Source organism: Hemitrygon akajei, unplaced genomic scaffold (genome assembly GCF_048418815.1).
Source record: "Hemitrygon akajei unplaced genomic scaffold, sHemAka1.3 Scf000038, whole genome shotgun sequence".
Classification (NCBI taxonomy): domain Eukaryota; kingdom Metazoa; phylum Chordata; class Chondrichthyes; order Myliobatiformes; family Dasyatidae; genus Hemitrygon; species Hemitrygon akajei.
Genome location: NW_027331924.1, coordinates 9,596,795 through 9,613,649, shown reverse-complemented (window position 1 = coordinate 9,613,649; position 16,855 = coordinate 9,596,795). Strand labels below are relative to the sequence as shown.

General features: G+C 46.0%; 1 protein-coding gene across 1 annotated transcript in view; it reads left to right on the top strand.

Annotated features, from left to right (window-relative positions):
- The window catches only part of LOC140720215 (uncharacterized), a 62,048-nt gene extending 49,327 nt beyond the window's left edge, over positions 1–12,721 (top strand). Inside the window, exons 4-5 of the mRNA XM_073035102.1 lie at positions 9,671–10,152; positions 10,237–12,721. Coding sequence (XP_072891203.1) covers positions 9,671–10,152; positions 10,237–12,178 — 2,424 coding nt within the window. The 3' untranslated portion in view covers positions 12,179–12,721. The remainder of the gene's footprint in view (positions 1–9,670; positions 10,153–10,236) is intronic.
- Positions 12,722–16,855: the final 4,134 nt, after the last annotated feature.

Genomic DNA, 16,855 nt, shown 5'->3' with positions numbered 1-16,855 from the left:
TAACGTAAACAGTTTTACTCCACATGTATGGGAAGGATGTAAAAAATAAAGTCAATTCAATACATCTTTCTGCGACAGATCATAGTTCAATAGTCTCTGCAATATTGTTTCATACATTATTATTGCACATTGGTACAGTAATACTGTGTATGTTATTATTCTCTATTTTTAGTAAAGTCTTCACACTGCTAAGTGCGATTTTAAATATTGCTGCTGTAACGAAAGAATTGAACTTGGGATCAATAAAGTATTATTATTATTATTATTATTATTATTATTATTATTATTATTATTATTATTCTCCAGCCCTATATCTCTTTCAGCGACTTCACCGCTCTTGACTTTACGCCTCCCCCTTTCCCGTTTTCACCTATCACCTCATGTCGCCCCACAATCTGACTCCCTCCCTTCCTTTCCAGTCCTGAAGAAGTGTCTCGGTCTGAAACGCCGACTGTTCACTCCTCTCCATAGTCGCCGCCTGCCCCCCTGAGTTCCTCCAGCATCTTGTCTGTGTTGCTTTGGGTTTCCGTATCTGCACATTCTCGCCTGATAAATCATTGCGCATGCGTGGTCGGGGCACCAATCCCGAGTATCGCGCATGCGCTGAGTAGCCCGGAGGCCGAAAACGAGCGGACAAAGGTAAGAGCGGGTTCCGGGCGGGTTCTAATTCACCGGCGTCTGAAACGCGACCGAAGGACAATTACTGTGATTTCCAGCAACACTGGTGCTGCACCCCACGGCGGTCCTGGTCCTCTTCCCTCTCTCTCAGCCCCATGATCCGTACCCGGCCCCAGATCCTGCGTACCGGCGCATGCGCATTCTCGGGCCTTTCGATGCGACCAGGGAGGTCTCTCTCTCCCTCTCCCTCTCCCCCTCCCTCTCCCCCTCCCCCTCCCCCTCCCCTCCCTCTCCCTCTTCCCCTCCCCCCCTCTCTCCCCCTCCCTCTCTTGTTTTACAGCGGTTGGCACCCAGCTTAATGGTGCATTATCGTCACCTTCTGCTCCGGAGTATGCGATGGACTCACATTCTAAATCCCTTCATCCAATCGGACACATACACATAACCTAACCTGCACTTTATCCTCCCCATCCTAGTACCCTATTTCTGTTTATCCATCATATCCTATAAAAAAACCCTGTACCCCTTAAGAAAGCTAAAAATACCCTGACCTGTGTTCTCTCACCCATGCCCAGCAACTCTTTTAATGTGAATTCCTGCACCCCCAATTCCCTTAGATTAATTCTCATCACCTCTCTCTGTATCCCATACTTCCTGCAACTCAGAACTACATGCTCTATTGACTCCTCTTCCTGACATTCCTCACACGGTCCTGTCTGGTGTTTCCCTATCAATTTCAGTGTTTGGTTTAGTGCACAGTGCCCCAGCCTTAACCTAGTCCACACAATTTCCTCTATTCTGTATCTACTTCCTACCCTAGTACCTGCAACACTTTTTTGTATTTGATATAAATGCCTTCCTTTCCCCTCCCTGTCCCATCTTTCTTGCCACATTTGGTTATTTGTTCCCCCAGATTACACACTTAACATCTGCTTTACTAATACTAATGTGCATTTCTATATTTTCTTTCTTTACTGCCCTCTTTGCCAACTCATCCACCCTTTCATTGCCCTTCACCCCTACATGAGGTGGAACCCATAGAAATTTAACCTGACCTCCCTGATTTGCAACTCTTGTGACTGACTGAAGGACTTCATGAAGTACATCTTGCCGGCTGTTTGAGTGAGAAGACCTTAAACTTGCTAGTACTGAAGATGAATCTGAGCATATCAACACTTTGACTAGTTTAGTTTTCTCCACCCAACGCAACACAACCAACACTGCCATCATCTCCACTGTACACACCGCTAACTTATCAGATGTTCTTCTGCTGATTGCAATTGCTTTTGCTGGTATTGCCACCCTAAACCTTGTCACTCCTGTCTCAGGTTCCTTAGCACCATCTGTATAGACCTGAGTATAATCACTATACATTTCCATCACATAACAGTTAAATGCACTTACCAAATCAGTTTTATACTTTCCTTTCCTTTTTACCTCTATCAAATGCCAGGCTACGTCAGGCCATACCAGCTTCCATGGAGCTACAACCAGATAAACTACTGAAGGACTTATCCTTAGATCAAACACTCCACATGATCTAGCAATATCATTCCCTACCCGACTAAAGTTTTCCCTCTGAAACCTCCCATTTTCCCAGGACTCCTGCAACACTCCTTTAGCAGGGTGGGAATCATTGTGTCCCTGCAAATTAACCCAGTAGTTTGTCATCAATTGCATCCTTCTTAATTCCAAAGGCATTGTACCCATTTCTACCTGCAGGGCTGATACTGGTGATGTTTTAAAAGCCCCACTGCACACTCTCAAAACCTGAGCCTGAATCACATCCAGTTTCCTTATAAGAGACCTAGCTGCTGATCCATATGCTACACTTCCATAATCCAACACAGATCTTACTAAAGCCACATACATTCTCTTTAATGCTGAACAACTTGCTCCCATTACCTACCAGTCAAATATCTCATCACGTTTATTACTTTTTTACATTTCTCCTCAACTTTCCTGATATGGTCTGCCCATGTTAATTGTGAATCAAATATAACTCCCAGAAATTTAAATGATCCAACCCTTTCTAAATCAATCCCATACATCCTTAACTTCTTCCCTACTTCAATTCTTTTCCTAGTGGAAAATACAGTTTGAGTTTTTTCCACTGAAAATCTACATCCCCAATCATAACCCCACTCTACCACTTCATCAATTGCTCCTTGTAGTTTCCTGATTATATGCTCCGTGTTCCTGCCTCTTTTCCACAAGGCCCCATCATCCGCAAACAGTGACCTACCTATATCCACTGGTACCTTTATGAAGACATCATTGATCATAATGATGAAAAGTAAGGGGCTAATCACACTACCCTGAGGTGTGCCATATCCCACTATGTACTGTTTTGATAATTCTGATCCAATCCGAACTTGAATTTGTCTACCAAACAAAAAATCTTTAATCCAATTAAAAACTCTCCCCCCAACCCCCATCTTGTGCAGTTTAATTAATAATCCTTCCTTCCACATCATATCATAGGCTTTTTCAATTTTCATAGGCTACTGCTTCTATATTTGCCTGGGCCTTTCTTATTTCAGTCTCTAACCTTATCACTGAGTCCATGGAATTCCTTCCCTTCCTAAAACCACTCTGATAACTTGCCAGCATTCCTCTCTTCTCAAGATCATATGATAACCTTTCAGTTATCATCCTTTCCATTACCTTACATATATTTGATGTTAGTGCTATTGGCCTATAGCTAGTGGGTTTTGACGGATCCTTTCCAGGTTTCCTTATTGGAATTACTACTGCTTCTTTCCATGCACTTGGCAATCTTCCCTCCTCTCACACTGTTGTAAAAATGCAGTAACTTCAAGAGCGCTCCTTCTCCTGGATTTTTTAGCATAAAGTAGCATATTAGATCTTTCCCTGGTCTCGATCTCTTTATTGCTCTCACCATTTCTGCCAAAGTAAATGGATCATCAATTATATCATATGTTTCTTCCCTCCTGTTTAACACACCTGGGTATTGACTCATTGTTCTTTCCCTTCTCCTTCTCCCTTCTTCAGACAAATTTTCTGAACTATATATCTTTACAAATGACTTGGCCATGATCTCAGCCTTTTCCCTGCTGGAAACTGCTGTTTCCTCCTCAGACATCATTATTGGATACTCCCAATCCTTTCTATCTCCCCGCATCCTCTTAATCATTCCCCATACCTCTCCCACAGGCGTTGTTCTTCCTATTTTGTTGCAAAAACTCCTCCAACTTGCCCTTTTAGCTTGACGTATAGTTCTTCTCACCACTGCCTGTGCCTTCTCATATTGAATCAAATGCTGCATATTATGGGTTCTTTTAACTAGCCTGATTGCTCTATTTCTGGTTTTTACAGCCTGACAACATTCCTCTGACCACCATGGCACTATTTTTCTATTCATCCTATTTTTACTCCTGGGTATAGATCCTTCTGCTGCCATAATAATTGCTGAAGTCACCTGACTGTTTAATTCATCTGAATCTTCAGAAATGTCAATCTTTGTCAATGCTTCATCACTTAACTTCTGGAACTTACCCCAATCTGCTTTTCCAAACACCCACTTTGGGACTCCCGCACCTGGTCTTATTTCAACTCTTTCACCCACTGAACATAAAACTGGGTAGTGATCACTGCCTACTGTTGAAGCAGTCCAAACTCCCCAGTTACTGATGCCAGCCAAGACATTAGACACTAACGTAATATCTAATACCGACTCAGTTCCTGTTGTTATGTTTATCCTTGTTCCTCTACCATCACTCATACATACCAAATCCCTTTCTTCCATCAAATCTTCAATTACCGTTCCATTTGAATCTGTAATCGGATGCCCCCATATTGTGCTGTGAGCTTTGAAATCTGAACACCACACTACTTTGTGTCTATTTTGTCCTTGTATCCTTAGTAGGCTGTCCAAATCCAACCTTTTACATGGATTGTAGTAGTTAATTATAACCACTCCCTTCCCTCTCTCCCATATTTCCACCACTATGTATTCCTGATCGACTCCTTTTTCCAGTACTCTATACGGTGTACTTTGCTTGATTAACATAGCACAACCTCCTCCTCCCCCTAGATTTCTATCTTTCCTTATCATTGTATACCCATGTACCACAAAGTCTAAAACTGGTTTCAATCAAGTTTCCTGAATACACACTACATCCGGTTTTACAACCATTTCCTTAATAAATTCCTTCAATTCCTGGCCATTGGCCAGTAAACTCCTTGCATTCCATTGCAAAAGAATCACCATAATGAGTACTAACAAACCTATGACACTTCCTGGCTTGACTGATTAGTGAGGTTCTCCCTCACTTCTTCCCATGTCAGTCCTGCTAACCCTAAATGGTTTACTGCTGCTTTGACCACCAGCTGAATTTTGTCACTTTTTGACTTTACCTGCCGTACTAATAATGACTCCTGCAATGAATGTTACTACAGCTTTTTTTTCCACATAAATCCTGTCATTTACTCTTCGCTGCATCTCTTGCATCCGAATTGCTCTCTGATCATTAGGAGCATTTTTCTGTTCTCTTGACATTCTTACAGCTTCTGCATAACGGATCTTTCTTTTCACTCTTATTTCTTGAATTTTATTCTCCCGTCTCATAACCTCACACCCACTATACGCCACATTATGAGCTCCTCCACAATTACAGCATTTTGGTTGCACTCTTGTTCCGCACTTTCCATATTCATGATCATCCCCACATCTAGCACATCTCCTCTGCCTTTTACAGTTTTTAGCTAAGTGTCCAAACCTTTGACAATTATAGCACCTCAATGGCTTTGGCACATACACCCTTACTTGGTAACTCATGAAACCCAGGAAAACTTTCCTTGGCACTCTTTCTTCTTCAAATTCAATCAATACTGTTTCACTTTCCTTTCTCATTCCCTCCTTTGTTGTTTTCAGTCTTAGAACATTAATTACTTTCCCCCCTTTGATATTCCTCTTCAACTCCTCCATGTTTATACTCATTGGTACCCCGTGATCACTCTTTTACAACCGCCATTTCATTCTCCCACCCTCCCTGTATATTCCACCTTGCATTTTCCTATCTCTTTTTAGCTTGAGTGCTTTCTCAAGTTGTTCCTCATTCGCACATCTTACTAATAGATTGCCATCATTAAGAACTTTTGCAAATACTATTTCCCCTATCTTATTTGCCAGAGTTGTTGTTAGCACAAACGGGTTAATTTTCTTCATGTGTCCTTGCGCCTTCTCATTAAACCTAATTATGACAACACCTCCTCTCTGAACTTCTTCATCTTCCTCACTTTCAGAACTCTCTCCACTGTCATTTCTTATTCTTTTATTCCCTTTGTCTCGGTTTTCATTCATCCATCCCCTCACTATCTCCTTATTCCCTTTATTTCTCCCTTCACAATAATCCATTTCTCCCCAGCTGCCTACCTCTGATCCCAAATCCCTGTCCCGCTCCTTCTCCACTCTTTCCCTCAGCCCCTCCTCTCACCTTGTCTGCCATTACCAGACCCAGGCAACCCCCTCCCAGCAATTCCTGCTCCTTCCCCACTCTCTTTCCCTCAACAAGTTCCAAACCACATTCACACATGCACCACCACCTTTCAAACTCTCAGCCCAGCCCACGACCAGCCCAACAATACCGGGAGGTTTCTCTTCGTGAGGGTTTCTGGGTAAGGAGGCAGCCATGGGTGGTAGTACCGGTGTTGTTCCGTACAGTCGAAGGAAGTGAGAGCGGATGTATCTCCCAAACATTGCCGAGCTCCACTATGTAAATCCGAGCATTATGAATCAGAATGAAAATATAATTCCCAGTTAAGCTCGGTTGAAGAGTTTACCCTCCAGTCAGTGAAAATGTCAATTAGTGCTGTATGGAAATAAAACCTTCCATCAGATTTAGTTCTCTCCGGGTTAATAACGATATGAAACAGCTTTGCCTCGATGACAAGTGACTTCTGGCTTTCACATCAAAAAGGTGCCGCACTCCAATGAGAATAACCACTGCCCTCCATTGGCCTTGCCATCCATGGGTTCATCACTGTCAATCAGCAGATGGGGGGCGATCCAAGTAATTGGTAAATCTCCAGGATCGTACATGCAGTAACAAGTGATCTTTGTAGTATTGTGGAACATGACCAGAACTTGAAATAATACCAAAGGACAGAGACAGATTGAGCCAAGTCACAGGTTGATTGAAGTCAGAAACAGCCCATTCTCATAAAGACAGGGATATAGTCAGATAATTTGATGGTCAGTCAGAATGTCTGATCCGTGCCTTGTTAGAAGATGAGTGCATATGGAAAAATAGAAATCTACAATATAGTACAGGCCCTTCGGCCCACAGTGTTGTGACGTCCATGTAACCTATTCTAGAAACTGCCTCGTATTTCCCAACTGCATTGCACTCGGTGTATTCTAAGCTCCATGAAATTATTTGAGTCTCTCAAAAGACTGTATGGTATCTGCCTGTACTGTCATCGCTGGCTGTGTATTCCATACACCTGCTGCTCTCTGTGTCAGAAACCTACCTCTGACATCCCCATCGACCCTACTTCCAGGCACCTTAAAACAATGCCCCTTGTGTTTGCCAATTCAGCCCCAGGAAAAAGCCTCTGGCTGTCCACACGATCAATGCCTCTCATCATCTTATACACATCTATCAGGTCACCTCTCATCCTCCGTCACTCTAAAGTTCACTCAACCTATTCTCATAAGGCATGTTCTCCAATCCATGCAACATCCTTGTAAATCTCCTCTGCACTCTTTCTATAGTATCCACATCCTTCCTGTAATGAGGTAATAGAATGCTCTAAGTGGGGTATAAATCAGGTCTTATATAGCTGCAACATTACCTCACCACTCTTGGACTCAGTTCCATGGTTGATGAAGGCCTTCTTAACAACAATGTCAATCAGTGCTGCAGCTTTAAGTGTAAAATTGACATGGACCCCAAGATCTAGCTGATCCTCCACACTGCCAAGAGTCCTAACATAATATTACATTCTGTCTTCAAATCTGATGTACTGAAATAAACCACAGCACACTTATCTGGGTTGAACTCCATCTGCCAGTTCTGCATCCTATCGATGTCCTGCTGTAACCTCTGGAGAACTGTCCAGACTGCTCACAACACCCTCAGCTTTTGTGTCATCAGCAAACTTACTGACTCACCCTTCTACTTCCTCATCAAGATCATTTATAAAGATCACAAAGAGAAGGAGTCTCAGAACACATCCCTGTGGAACACCACTGGTCACCGTCCTCCATGCAGAATACGAACCATCTACAGCCACCTTTTGGCTTCTGTGGGCAAGCCAATTCTGGATCCACAAAGCAAGGTGTACTTGGATCCTTGCCTCATTACTTTCTGAATGAGCCTTGCATGAGGAATCTTATCAAAAGTCTCACTGAAAGCCATGCATACTACATCCAATGCTCTACCTTCATCGGTGTGTTTTGTTACATCCTCAAAGAAATCAATCAGGTTCATATGGCACGATCTGCCCTAGACAGAGCCACGCTGACTATCCCACATCAGATTATGCTTCTCCAAATGCTCAGAAATGCTGCCTCTCAGGAGCTTCTCCAACAGCGTGCCCTCCTCTGAAGTAAGAACCACTGGTCTGTAATTTCCTGGCTTATCTGACATACCTGAAAAGGGAACATTGTCTCCTCATCCTCTGGTACCTTTCCCCTCCCTACTGATGGTGCAAAGATCATCACCAGACGTCCAGCATTTTCCTCCCTCACTTCCCACGGTAGCCTGGGGTATATCTCAAGATGAGTACCCCCAACTTGAGTTGAAATTGGTAAAATTGTGATGCCAGAGCTCTCATTCAAAGGAGAACATATCGAAGCGTGTAAAATTATGAAAGGAATAGATAAGATAGAGGTAGGAAAGTTGTTTCCACTGGTGGATGAGGCTAGAACTAGAGGATGTCGCCTCAAGATTTGGGCGAAATTGGGATGGAGATGAGGAGGAACTGTTTTTCCCAGAGGGTGGTGAATCTGTGGATTTCTCTGCTCAATGAAGGAGTGGAGACTACCTCAGTGAATATATTTAAGACCAGGTTGGATAGATTTTGGCATAGTAGGGGAATTAAGGGTTATGGGGAAAAGGCAGGTAGGTGGAGATGTCCATCGCCAGATCAGCCATGTTCTCATTAAATGGCAGAGCAGGCTCCTATTTCTTATGTTCTTATGTTCTCACCACAGACTATAATCTCTCCTGAAATACTGTCCTTCACCCATTGATGTATTTTGCAAATATTTTTACAGGTTTGAAATGACAGCACACTTGTGCATGGGAATCTCAAACACAACAACACATCAGTTTTGCTGACTCTGGATATTTAAGGAGTGACCAAATATTTTCTTTGCATCACCAACACATCTGTTGTCAATCCATGGAGATGAAGCATTATCTCATACCATCTGGTACCATCTCATACCATCTGGTAATGTGTTTTGTCTCTGAAATCAAGTTTTCTGTTGTAACTCAGTGAAATCCACTGGAACCGGGGTGCTGTGAACACACCAGCATTTGTTCACTGGATATCAGTTCTTCAACTGCATTCAAAACTTCAAAACTACAAGGGATTCAAAACTTCTGACTTTCTGAATTGCCAGAGAATTGATCGTAGTCAGGTATCATTCTCCTTCTCTCAGTGTGGTAAGGGATTCACTCACAGCCTCCCCGCAAACACGCCAGTGAGTTCACCGTGGGGAGATATCATTCTCCTTCTCTCAGTGTGGGAAGGGATTCACTCACAGCCTACCCACAGACACACCAGTGAGTTCACCGTGGGGAGAGGCCATTCACCTGCTCTGTGTGAGGGAGGGGAACTACTCAGTCATCCAGCCTGAAGATACATCAGCAAGTTCACACCAGAGTGAGATGCTCCACCTATTCTGCAAGTGGGAAGCAATTCGTTCCATTGTCGATGCTGAAGATATATCCTAAAGTTCACCAGTGAGAGGACATTGACCTGCTTGGATGGTGGGAAGACATTCACACGCTCAAACAGACCACAGTGACACCAATGAGTTCACACCAGGGAGAAGCCATTCACCTGCTCCGAATAGGGGAACGGGTTCACTCAATCATCTCAACTGAATGAACAGCAGCGAGTTCACACTGAGAAGAGGCCGTTCACCTGCTCAGACTGTGGGAAGAGATTCACTCACTCGTCCACACTACATAGACACCAGCGAGTTCACACTGGGGAGAGGCCATTCACCTGCTCAGACTGTGGGAAGAGATTCACTCACTCGTCCAATCTACATAGACACCAGCGAGTTCACACTGGGGAGAGGCCATTCACCTGCTCAGACTGTGGGAAGGGATTCACTCACTCATCCAACCTACATAGACACCAGCGAGTTCACACTGGGGAGAGGCCATTCACCTGCTCAGACTGTGGGAAGGCATTCACTCAGTCAAATCACCTGCTGCAACATCAGTTAGTTCACACTAGGGAGATGCCATTCACAAGCTCAGACTGTGAGAAGGGATTCACCCAGTCATCTCAACTGAAGTCACATCAGCGAGTCCACACTGGGGAGAAGCTGTTCAGTTGCTCTGAATGTGTGAAAGGATTCGCTCGGTCATCTGTACTGAAGGTACATCAGCGAGTTCACACTGGGGGGAGGCCGTTCACCTGCTCAGACTGTGGGAAGGGATTTGCTCACTCGTCCAACCTGCACAGACACCGGCGAATTCACACTGGGGAGAAGCCGTTCACTTGCTCTGAATGTGGGAAGGTATTTGCTCAGTCATCTGAACTGAAGTCTCATCAGCGAGTTCATACTGGGGAGAAGCCGTTCACCTGCTCTGAATGTGGGAAAGGATTCGTTCGGTCATTTGAACTGAAGTTACATCAGCGAGTTCACACTAGTGAGAGGCCGTGCACCTGCTCTGAGTGTGGGAAGGGATTCACTCACTTGTCCAACCTACACAGACACCAGCGAGTCCACACTGGGGAGAAGCCGTTCACTTGCTCTGAATGTGGGAAAGGATTTGCTCGGTCATCTCAATTGAAGTCACATCAGCGAGTTCATACTGGGGAGAAGCCATTCACCTGCTCTGAATGTGGGAAAGGATTTGTTCGGTCATCTGAACTGAAGGTACATCAGCGAGTTCACACTGGGGAGAGGCCGTTCACCTGCTCTGAGTGTGGGAAGGGATTTGTTCGGTCATCTGAACTGAAGTCCCATCAGCGAGTTCATACTGGGGAGAAGCCGTTCACCTGCTCTGAATGTGGGAAAGGATTTGTTCGGTCATCTGAACTGAAGGTACATCAGCGAGTTCACACTGGGGAGAGGCCGTTCACCTGCTCTGACTGTGGGAAGGGATTCACTCACTCGTCCAACCTACACAGCCACCAGCGAATTCACACTGGGGAGAAGCCGTTCACATGCTCTGAATGTGGGAAACGATTCGCCCAGTCAGCTCAACTGAAGGAGCATCAGCGAATCCACACTGGAGAGAAGCCGTTCACATGCTCTGAATGTGGGAAAGGATTCACCCAGTCAGCTCAACTGAAGTTACATCAGAGAGTCCACACCGGGGAGAAGCCGTTCACTTGCTCAGAATGTGGGAAAGGATTCATTCGTTCATCTCAACTCCTGAGACACCAGCAAATTCACACTGGGGAGAAACCATTCACTTGCTCAGAATGTGGGAAAGGATTCATTCGTTCATCTCAACTCCTGAGACACCAGCAAATTCACACTGGGGAGAAACCATTCATCTGCTCAGAATGTGGGAAGGGATTCACTCACTCGTCCAACCTACACAGCCACCAGCGAGTTCACACTGGGGAGAAGCCGTTCACATGCTCTGAATGTGGGAAACGATTCGCCCAGTCAGCTCAACTGAAGGTACATCAGCGAATCCACACTGGAGAGAAGCCGTTCACATGCTCTGAATGTGGGAAAGGATTCACCCAGTCAGCTCAACTGAAGTTACATCAGAGAGTCCACACCGGGGAGAAGCCGTTCATATGCTCTGAATGTGGGAAGGGATTTGCTCAGTCAGCTCAACTGAAGTTACATCAGAGAGTCCACACCGGGGAGAAGCCATTCACTTGCTCAGAATGTGGGAAAGGATTCATTCGTTCATCTCAACTCTTGAGACACCAGCAAATTCACACTGGGGAGAAACCATTCATCTGCTCAGAATGTGGGAAGGGATTCACTGATTCAGTTCATCTGAAAGAACATCAGTTTGTTCACACTGTGGAGAGGCCGTTCACCTGCTCAGACTGTGGGAAAGGATTCACTCGGCGTTTTAGTCTATTATCGCACCAGTTAGATCACAGTGAGGAGAAACCATTCACATGCTCTGAATGTGGGAAGGGATTCGCTCAGTCATCTCAACTGAAGTTACATCAGCGAGTCCACACTGGGGAGAGGCCATTCATCTGCTCTGAATGTGGGAAAGGATTCAGTCATTCTTCTCAGCTCTTGAGACACCAGCGAATTCACACTGGGGAGAAGCCATTCATCTGCCCAGAATGTGGGAAGGGATTCACTGATTCAGCTCAGCTGAAAGAACATCAGCTTGTTCACACTGGGGAGAAATCATTCTGAGGAAATGCGGATATATAAAAAATCATTTTGAACCCAAGTAACCTCTAGCTAAAAGAATAATTGGGACTGAACAGGAATTTTTGAACAAAAGTAAACTCTGTCTTCAGCAGTTAAGAAAGTAAACGGCTTATACTGGTTTCCATTTAATTGTCAGAGGGACATTGAGAATTTGATAATGTATATTGTACCCGTGTTTGAGTAAGCACTCATCGATAAGGACAGCAATGACCATCTGTCTGGAATGAAGTCAGGACCTTGCAAAGGGAATAGCTGATAAGGACTGGACTGTATATCCATCTATATTCAAGCCTTGAGTTAGTGCACTCTGTTATCTAAGACCTTAAGTTTTGCACTAACAGACTTGGTTCTAATAGCAGCTTGCAACAGTGATGTATGGGACTTACTATGTATAAATATACTGCTGTAACCTGACTGAGAGAGTCCACTTGTCAGATGGTTGGCAGCACTGACATGCCTTCCCTTTGATAACTGGGTCTCAAACTCTTGCAAGAGAATCCAATAAACTGTGGTGCCTAGAGGAAACTGGTCTCCCGAGTTTTATTCAGATTCGACTTTAACATTGGGCGTCACGAACAGGATGCCAATACAGAGAGTGCGAAGCAGACAGACTGAGTAAGCGGCCGGACCACTCCGGGGACTGCGGAGACCGACCGGGCGCCCAACGGGTATTTCACATTTTGTCGCTCTCCGTCAGTTCCTTTGGAGGCACGGTTCCTCGCCGAGGGCTGCTTGCATACCTTGACAGGATCGGGAAAGTATCTGTCGGAAGACTTGTAGAAAATAGGCAAATTTTATTAATTGAGCAGGAGGCGGTACCGGGTTAATTTCACTAACTGGGCAGGAGACAGACGTGCTGGGTAAATTTATCAATTCAGCAGGCGGTGCCTGTTGGGTAAATTTATCTGATTGTTAATTGAGCAGGAGGCTTTGTGCCGGTTAAATTACTTAGAGGGCATGGAGTCGAGTGATACGAGTGAGCCGAGAGCAGCCCTACACAAAGCGTGTGAGAGTTTTCCAGACAAGGAAAACGATTTGTGAATGTTGACCGCAGCGCTGAATAAAAAGATTGGGGGAAAAATGTGGCCACTGAGCGGGAGCCTGCGATATCACCTCTTGAGAACAAGCAGTAAATTTGATATCGAAGAAGAAGTGGAAATTGTTGAAAAGGCAATGGAAGGATAAGGCAGATGCAAAGTGGAACAGTACATGATGAGCAAGTTGGAGGGGTGATGCGTGTGACAAAGGGAGAGAGGTACGTACTGCAGAAGGTTGAGAGACGCTAAAGGCGGAGTGTGAATGGGTGAATGGGCGTCGAAAGCGAGAGCAGGAAAAACAACGTCAGCAAACCAAGGCCGGCCTAGATAGGAGAGAAGGGCAGGAACGTCAGTCTAAAGTTCGAACTGACAGGGAAACAAGGGATCCCGAACCCATGTCTGGGATACCGATCCTGTTTGAGGATGGTGACCGTGATGAGGAGTGGGCACCCACCGTACTCCCCGCACCTTACCAGGGGCCGAGTGCACCCAGTGCTCCCGAACCCCAATCCTCCCAGTACTCAGATACGGTGGCCGCTCGGGTAAAACAGCGGCAGCGGGGAAGGGGAGGCTGTCTATATCCTCAGATTCAGAAAGGGAATACAGAGGATTATTCCGAGACAGGGAGGGAAGAATCCACTGAAACCCCAGAGTTAATGGCTCCACAGAGACAATTGCCCACCCGAATGCTGCCTAATCCATGTGCAGCGGAGGAGGGACAGCTCTCAGTGATTCCTGTGTATGCACCCTGGAAGACTCAAAAGATGACTGGAGAGGCTAAAGGAAAAGAGGGCAGTACATTACTGGCCGAAGTTCCAGGTTTCCTTCGGTGACAGACAGGATTGGTGCTTCCCCATACCACCATTAGGGCTTGTCCTGGGTTCAAGCTAAAGAGCATGGGTTTCTTGCCTACACCCTGACGAAACAAGCCTCTAGCACCAAGGGAGACTGGCAAGACTTGGCCGTGGGCCAACTCCGATACTGGAAGGAGTCAGAGGTGAAGACGGGACATCTTGTAAGACACTCTTAATATTGACCGAACCCAAGACGTTGTACCACATCTCCGGATAATTTCGGTCCATGAAGTCGGCCGCACCAAATTCACCCCCCTGTTTGGATCACCGTGAACGAAGGACAGACTCTCCCACCCCTTCCGCATTACCCCCTCAAGCCCGAGGCAACATTTTGTGAGGATGGAAGGTCTCTGGTAATCCAGTGAGGAAACGATGTTCTGGCTAGGTGATAATGACGGACAGTGACGTCAGCCTCTTTCGAAACAGCTGTTTCCGCCCAGAAGGCTGGGCTGTTCACTCTGACTTGTGCCTGTATCCTAGCAACAGCTTTAAATGAGAATTTTTACACAGACTCCCGTTATGCACGGACTACGGAGCTTTGAGGGATTCCTGACTTGTTTTGGCTACCCCATTTTAACCTACCTTTGCAAACAACTTACTCAGCACTCTACAGCTACCTCGAGTTCTGGCTATTACGGAATGTGCAGCCCATACTGGGGAATCTGATGAGATATCTATTGGTAATGCCAGGGCTGATGCAGCAGCTAGACAGACAGCCTTCAATCCCACACGTTTAGACCCCTCGGGAACCCAGCAAGCTCCTATTAGACACAATCGAAGGACGGGCATGCCAGACATGGAGGAGATACGTACGTTTCAGGAGGACGCCCCTGAAGGAGAGCGCGAACTATGGTCCCACATGGTTTGCCACCTTGAACCTCGGACCAATTTATGGGTGACCTCTGCAGGTCAGGCCTGTGTTCCCTCTGTGTTCTTACCTATTTTGATAGATTACGTACATAATTGTACACGCCTGGGCAAGGAGGGAATGGTTGAATGGTTAATACATTGTTACAATCTTGCCGGCGCCCTGATTTCCAGAAAGCAGCTGCAAAGCGTGCACACGCCCAGCTAATCCACAGCCACTTCCAGGACAGCGGCGATACGAGGCGCATGTGGAAGGGCATCCAGGACATCACCAATTACAGGACAACATCACCTGCAGACCAGCTAGCAGATGTTCTCACTGACATCTTCAACATCTCCCTGAGCAGCGCCACCGTTCCAACGTGCTTCAAGGCCGCCACCATCGTCCCTGTGCCGAAGAAGTCTTCAGTGTCCTGCCTGAATGACTACCGTCCCGTTGCACTCACATCCATCATCATGAAGTGTTTCGAGAGGCTCGTCATGAGGCATATCAAGACCCTGCTGCCCCACTCACTGGACCCCCTGCAGTTTGCGTGCCGTCCCAACCGCTCAACAGATGCTGCCATTGCTACCTCCCTCCACCTGGCCCTAACCCACCTGGACAGAAAAGACACATGCGTTCAGATGCTGTTCATAGACATCAGTTCAGCATTCAACACAATCATCCCTCAGAAACTGATTGGAAAGCTGAGCCTACTGGGCCTGACCACCTCCCTCTGCAACTGGATCCTAGACTTCCTGACTGGGAGACCTCAGTCAGTCCGGATCGGGAACAGCATCTCCAACACCATCACACTGAGCACGGGGGTCCCCCAGGGTTGCGTGCTCATTCCACTGCTGTTCACTCTGCTGACCCACGACTGTGCTGCAACACACAGCTCGAACCATTTCATCAAGTTCGCCGATGACACCATCGTGGTGGGTCTCATCAGCAAGAACAACGAGTCAGCTTACAGAGAGGAGGTGCAGCAGCTAACGGACTGGTGCAGAGCCAACAACCTGTCTCTTAATGTGAACAAAAACAAAAGAGATGCTTGTTGACTTCAGGAGGGCACAGAGCGACCACTCTCCGCTGAACATCGACGGCTCCTCGGTAGAGATCGTAAAGAGCACCAAATTTCTTGGTGTTCACCTGACGGAGAATCTCACCGGATCCCTCAACACCGGCTCCATAGCAAAGAGGCCCGGCAACGTCTCTACTTTCTGCGAAGGCTGAGTAAAGTCCGTCTCCCACCCCCATCCTCATCACATTCTACAGGGGTTGTATTGAGAGCATCCTGAGCAGCTGCATCACTGCCTGGTTCGGAAATTGCACCATCTCGGATCGCAAGACCCTGCAGCGGATAGTGAGATCAGCTGAGAGGATCATCGGCTCTCTCTTCCCGCAATCACCGATATTTACACTACACGCTGCATCCGCAAAGGAAACAACATTATGAAGGACCCCTCATACAATCTCTCCTCCCTCCTGCCGTCTGGGAAAAGGCTCCGAAGCATTCGGGCTCTCACGACCTGACGATGTAGCAGTTTCTTTCTCCAAGCCTATTGTCCTGTTTATTATTTATTGTAATGCCTGCACTGTTTTTGTGCTCTTTATGCAGTCCTGTGTAGGTCTGTAGTCTAGTGTAGCTTTCCCTGTGTTGTTTTTTACATAGTTCAGTCTAGTTTTTGTACTGTGTGATGTAACACCATGGTCCTGAAAAACGTTGCTCATTTTAACTATGCACTGTACTAGCAGTTATGGTCGAAATGACAATAAAAGTGACTTGACTTGTCTTGAAGAGCGAGCCAAAGCATGTTTAATTTGTAAAAGGATGAATGTTGGAAAACAAGTGCCTTGTGTTTCCGGATCTACCCCCTTGTCTGGCAGGCCTTTTTTCTTGTTTACAGCTTGGTTTTAT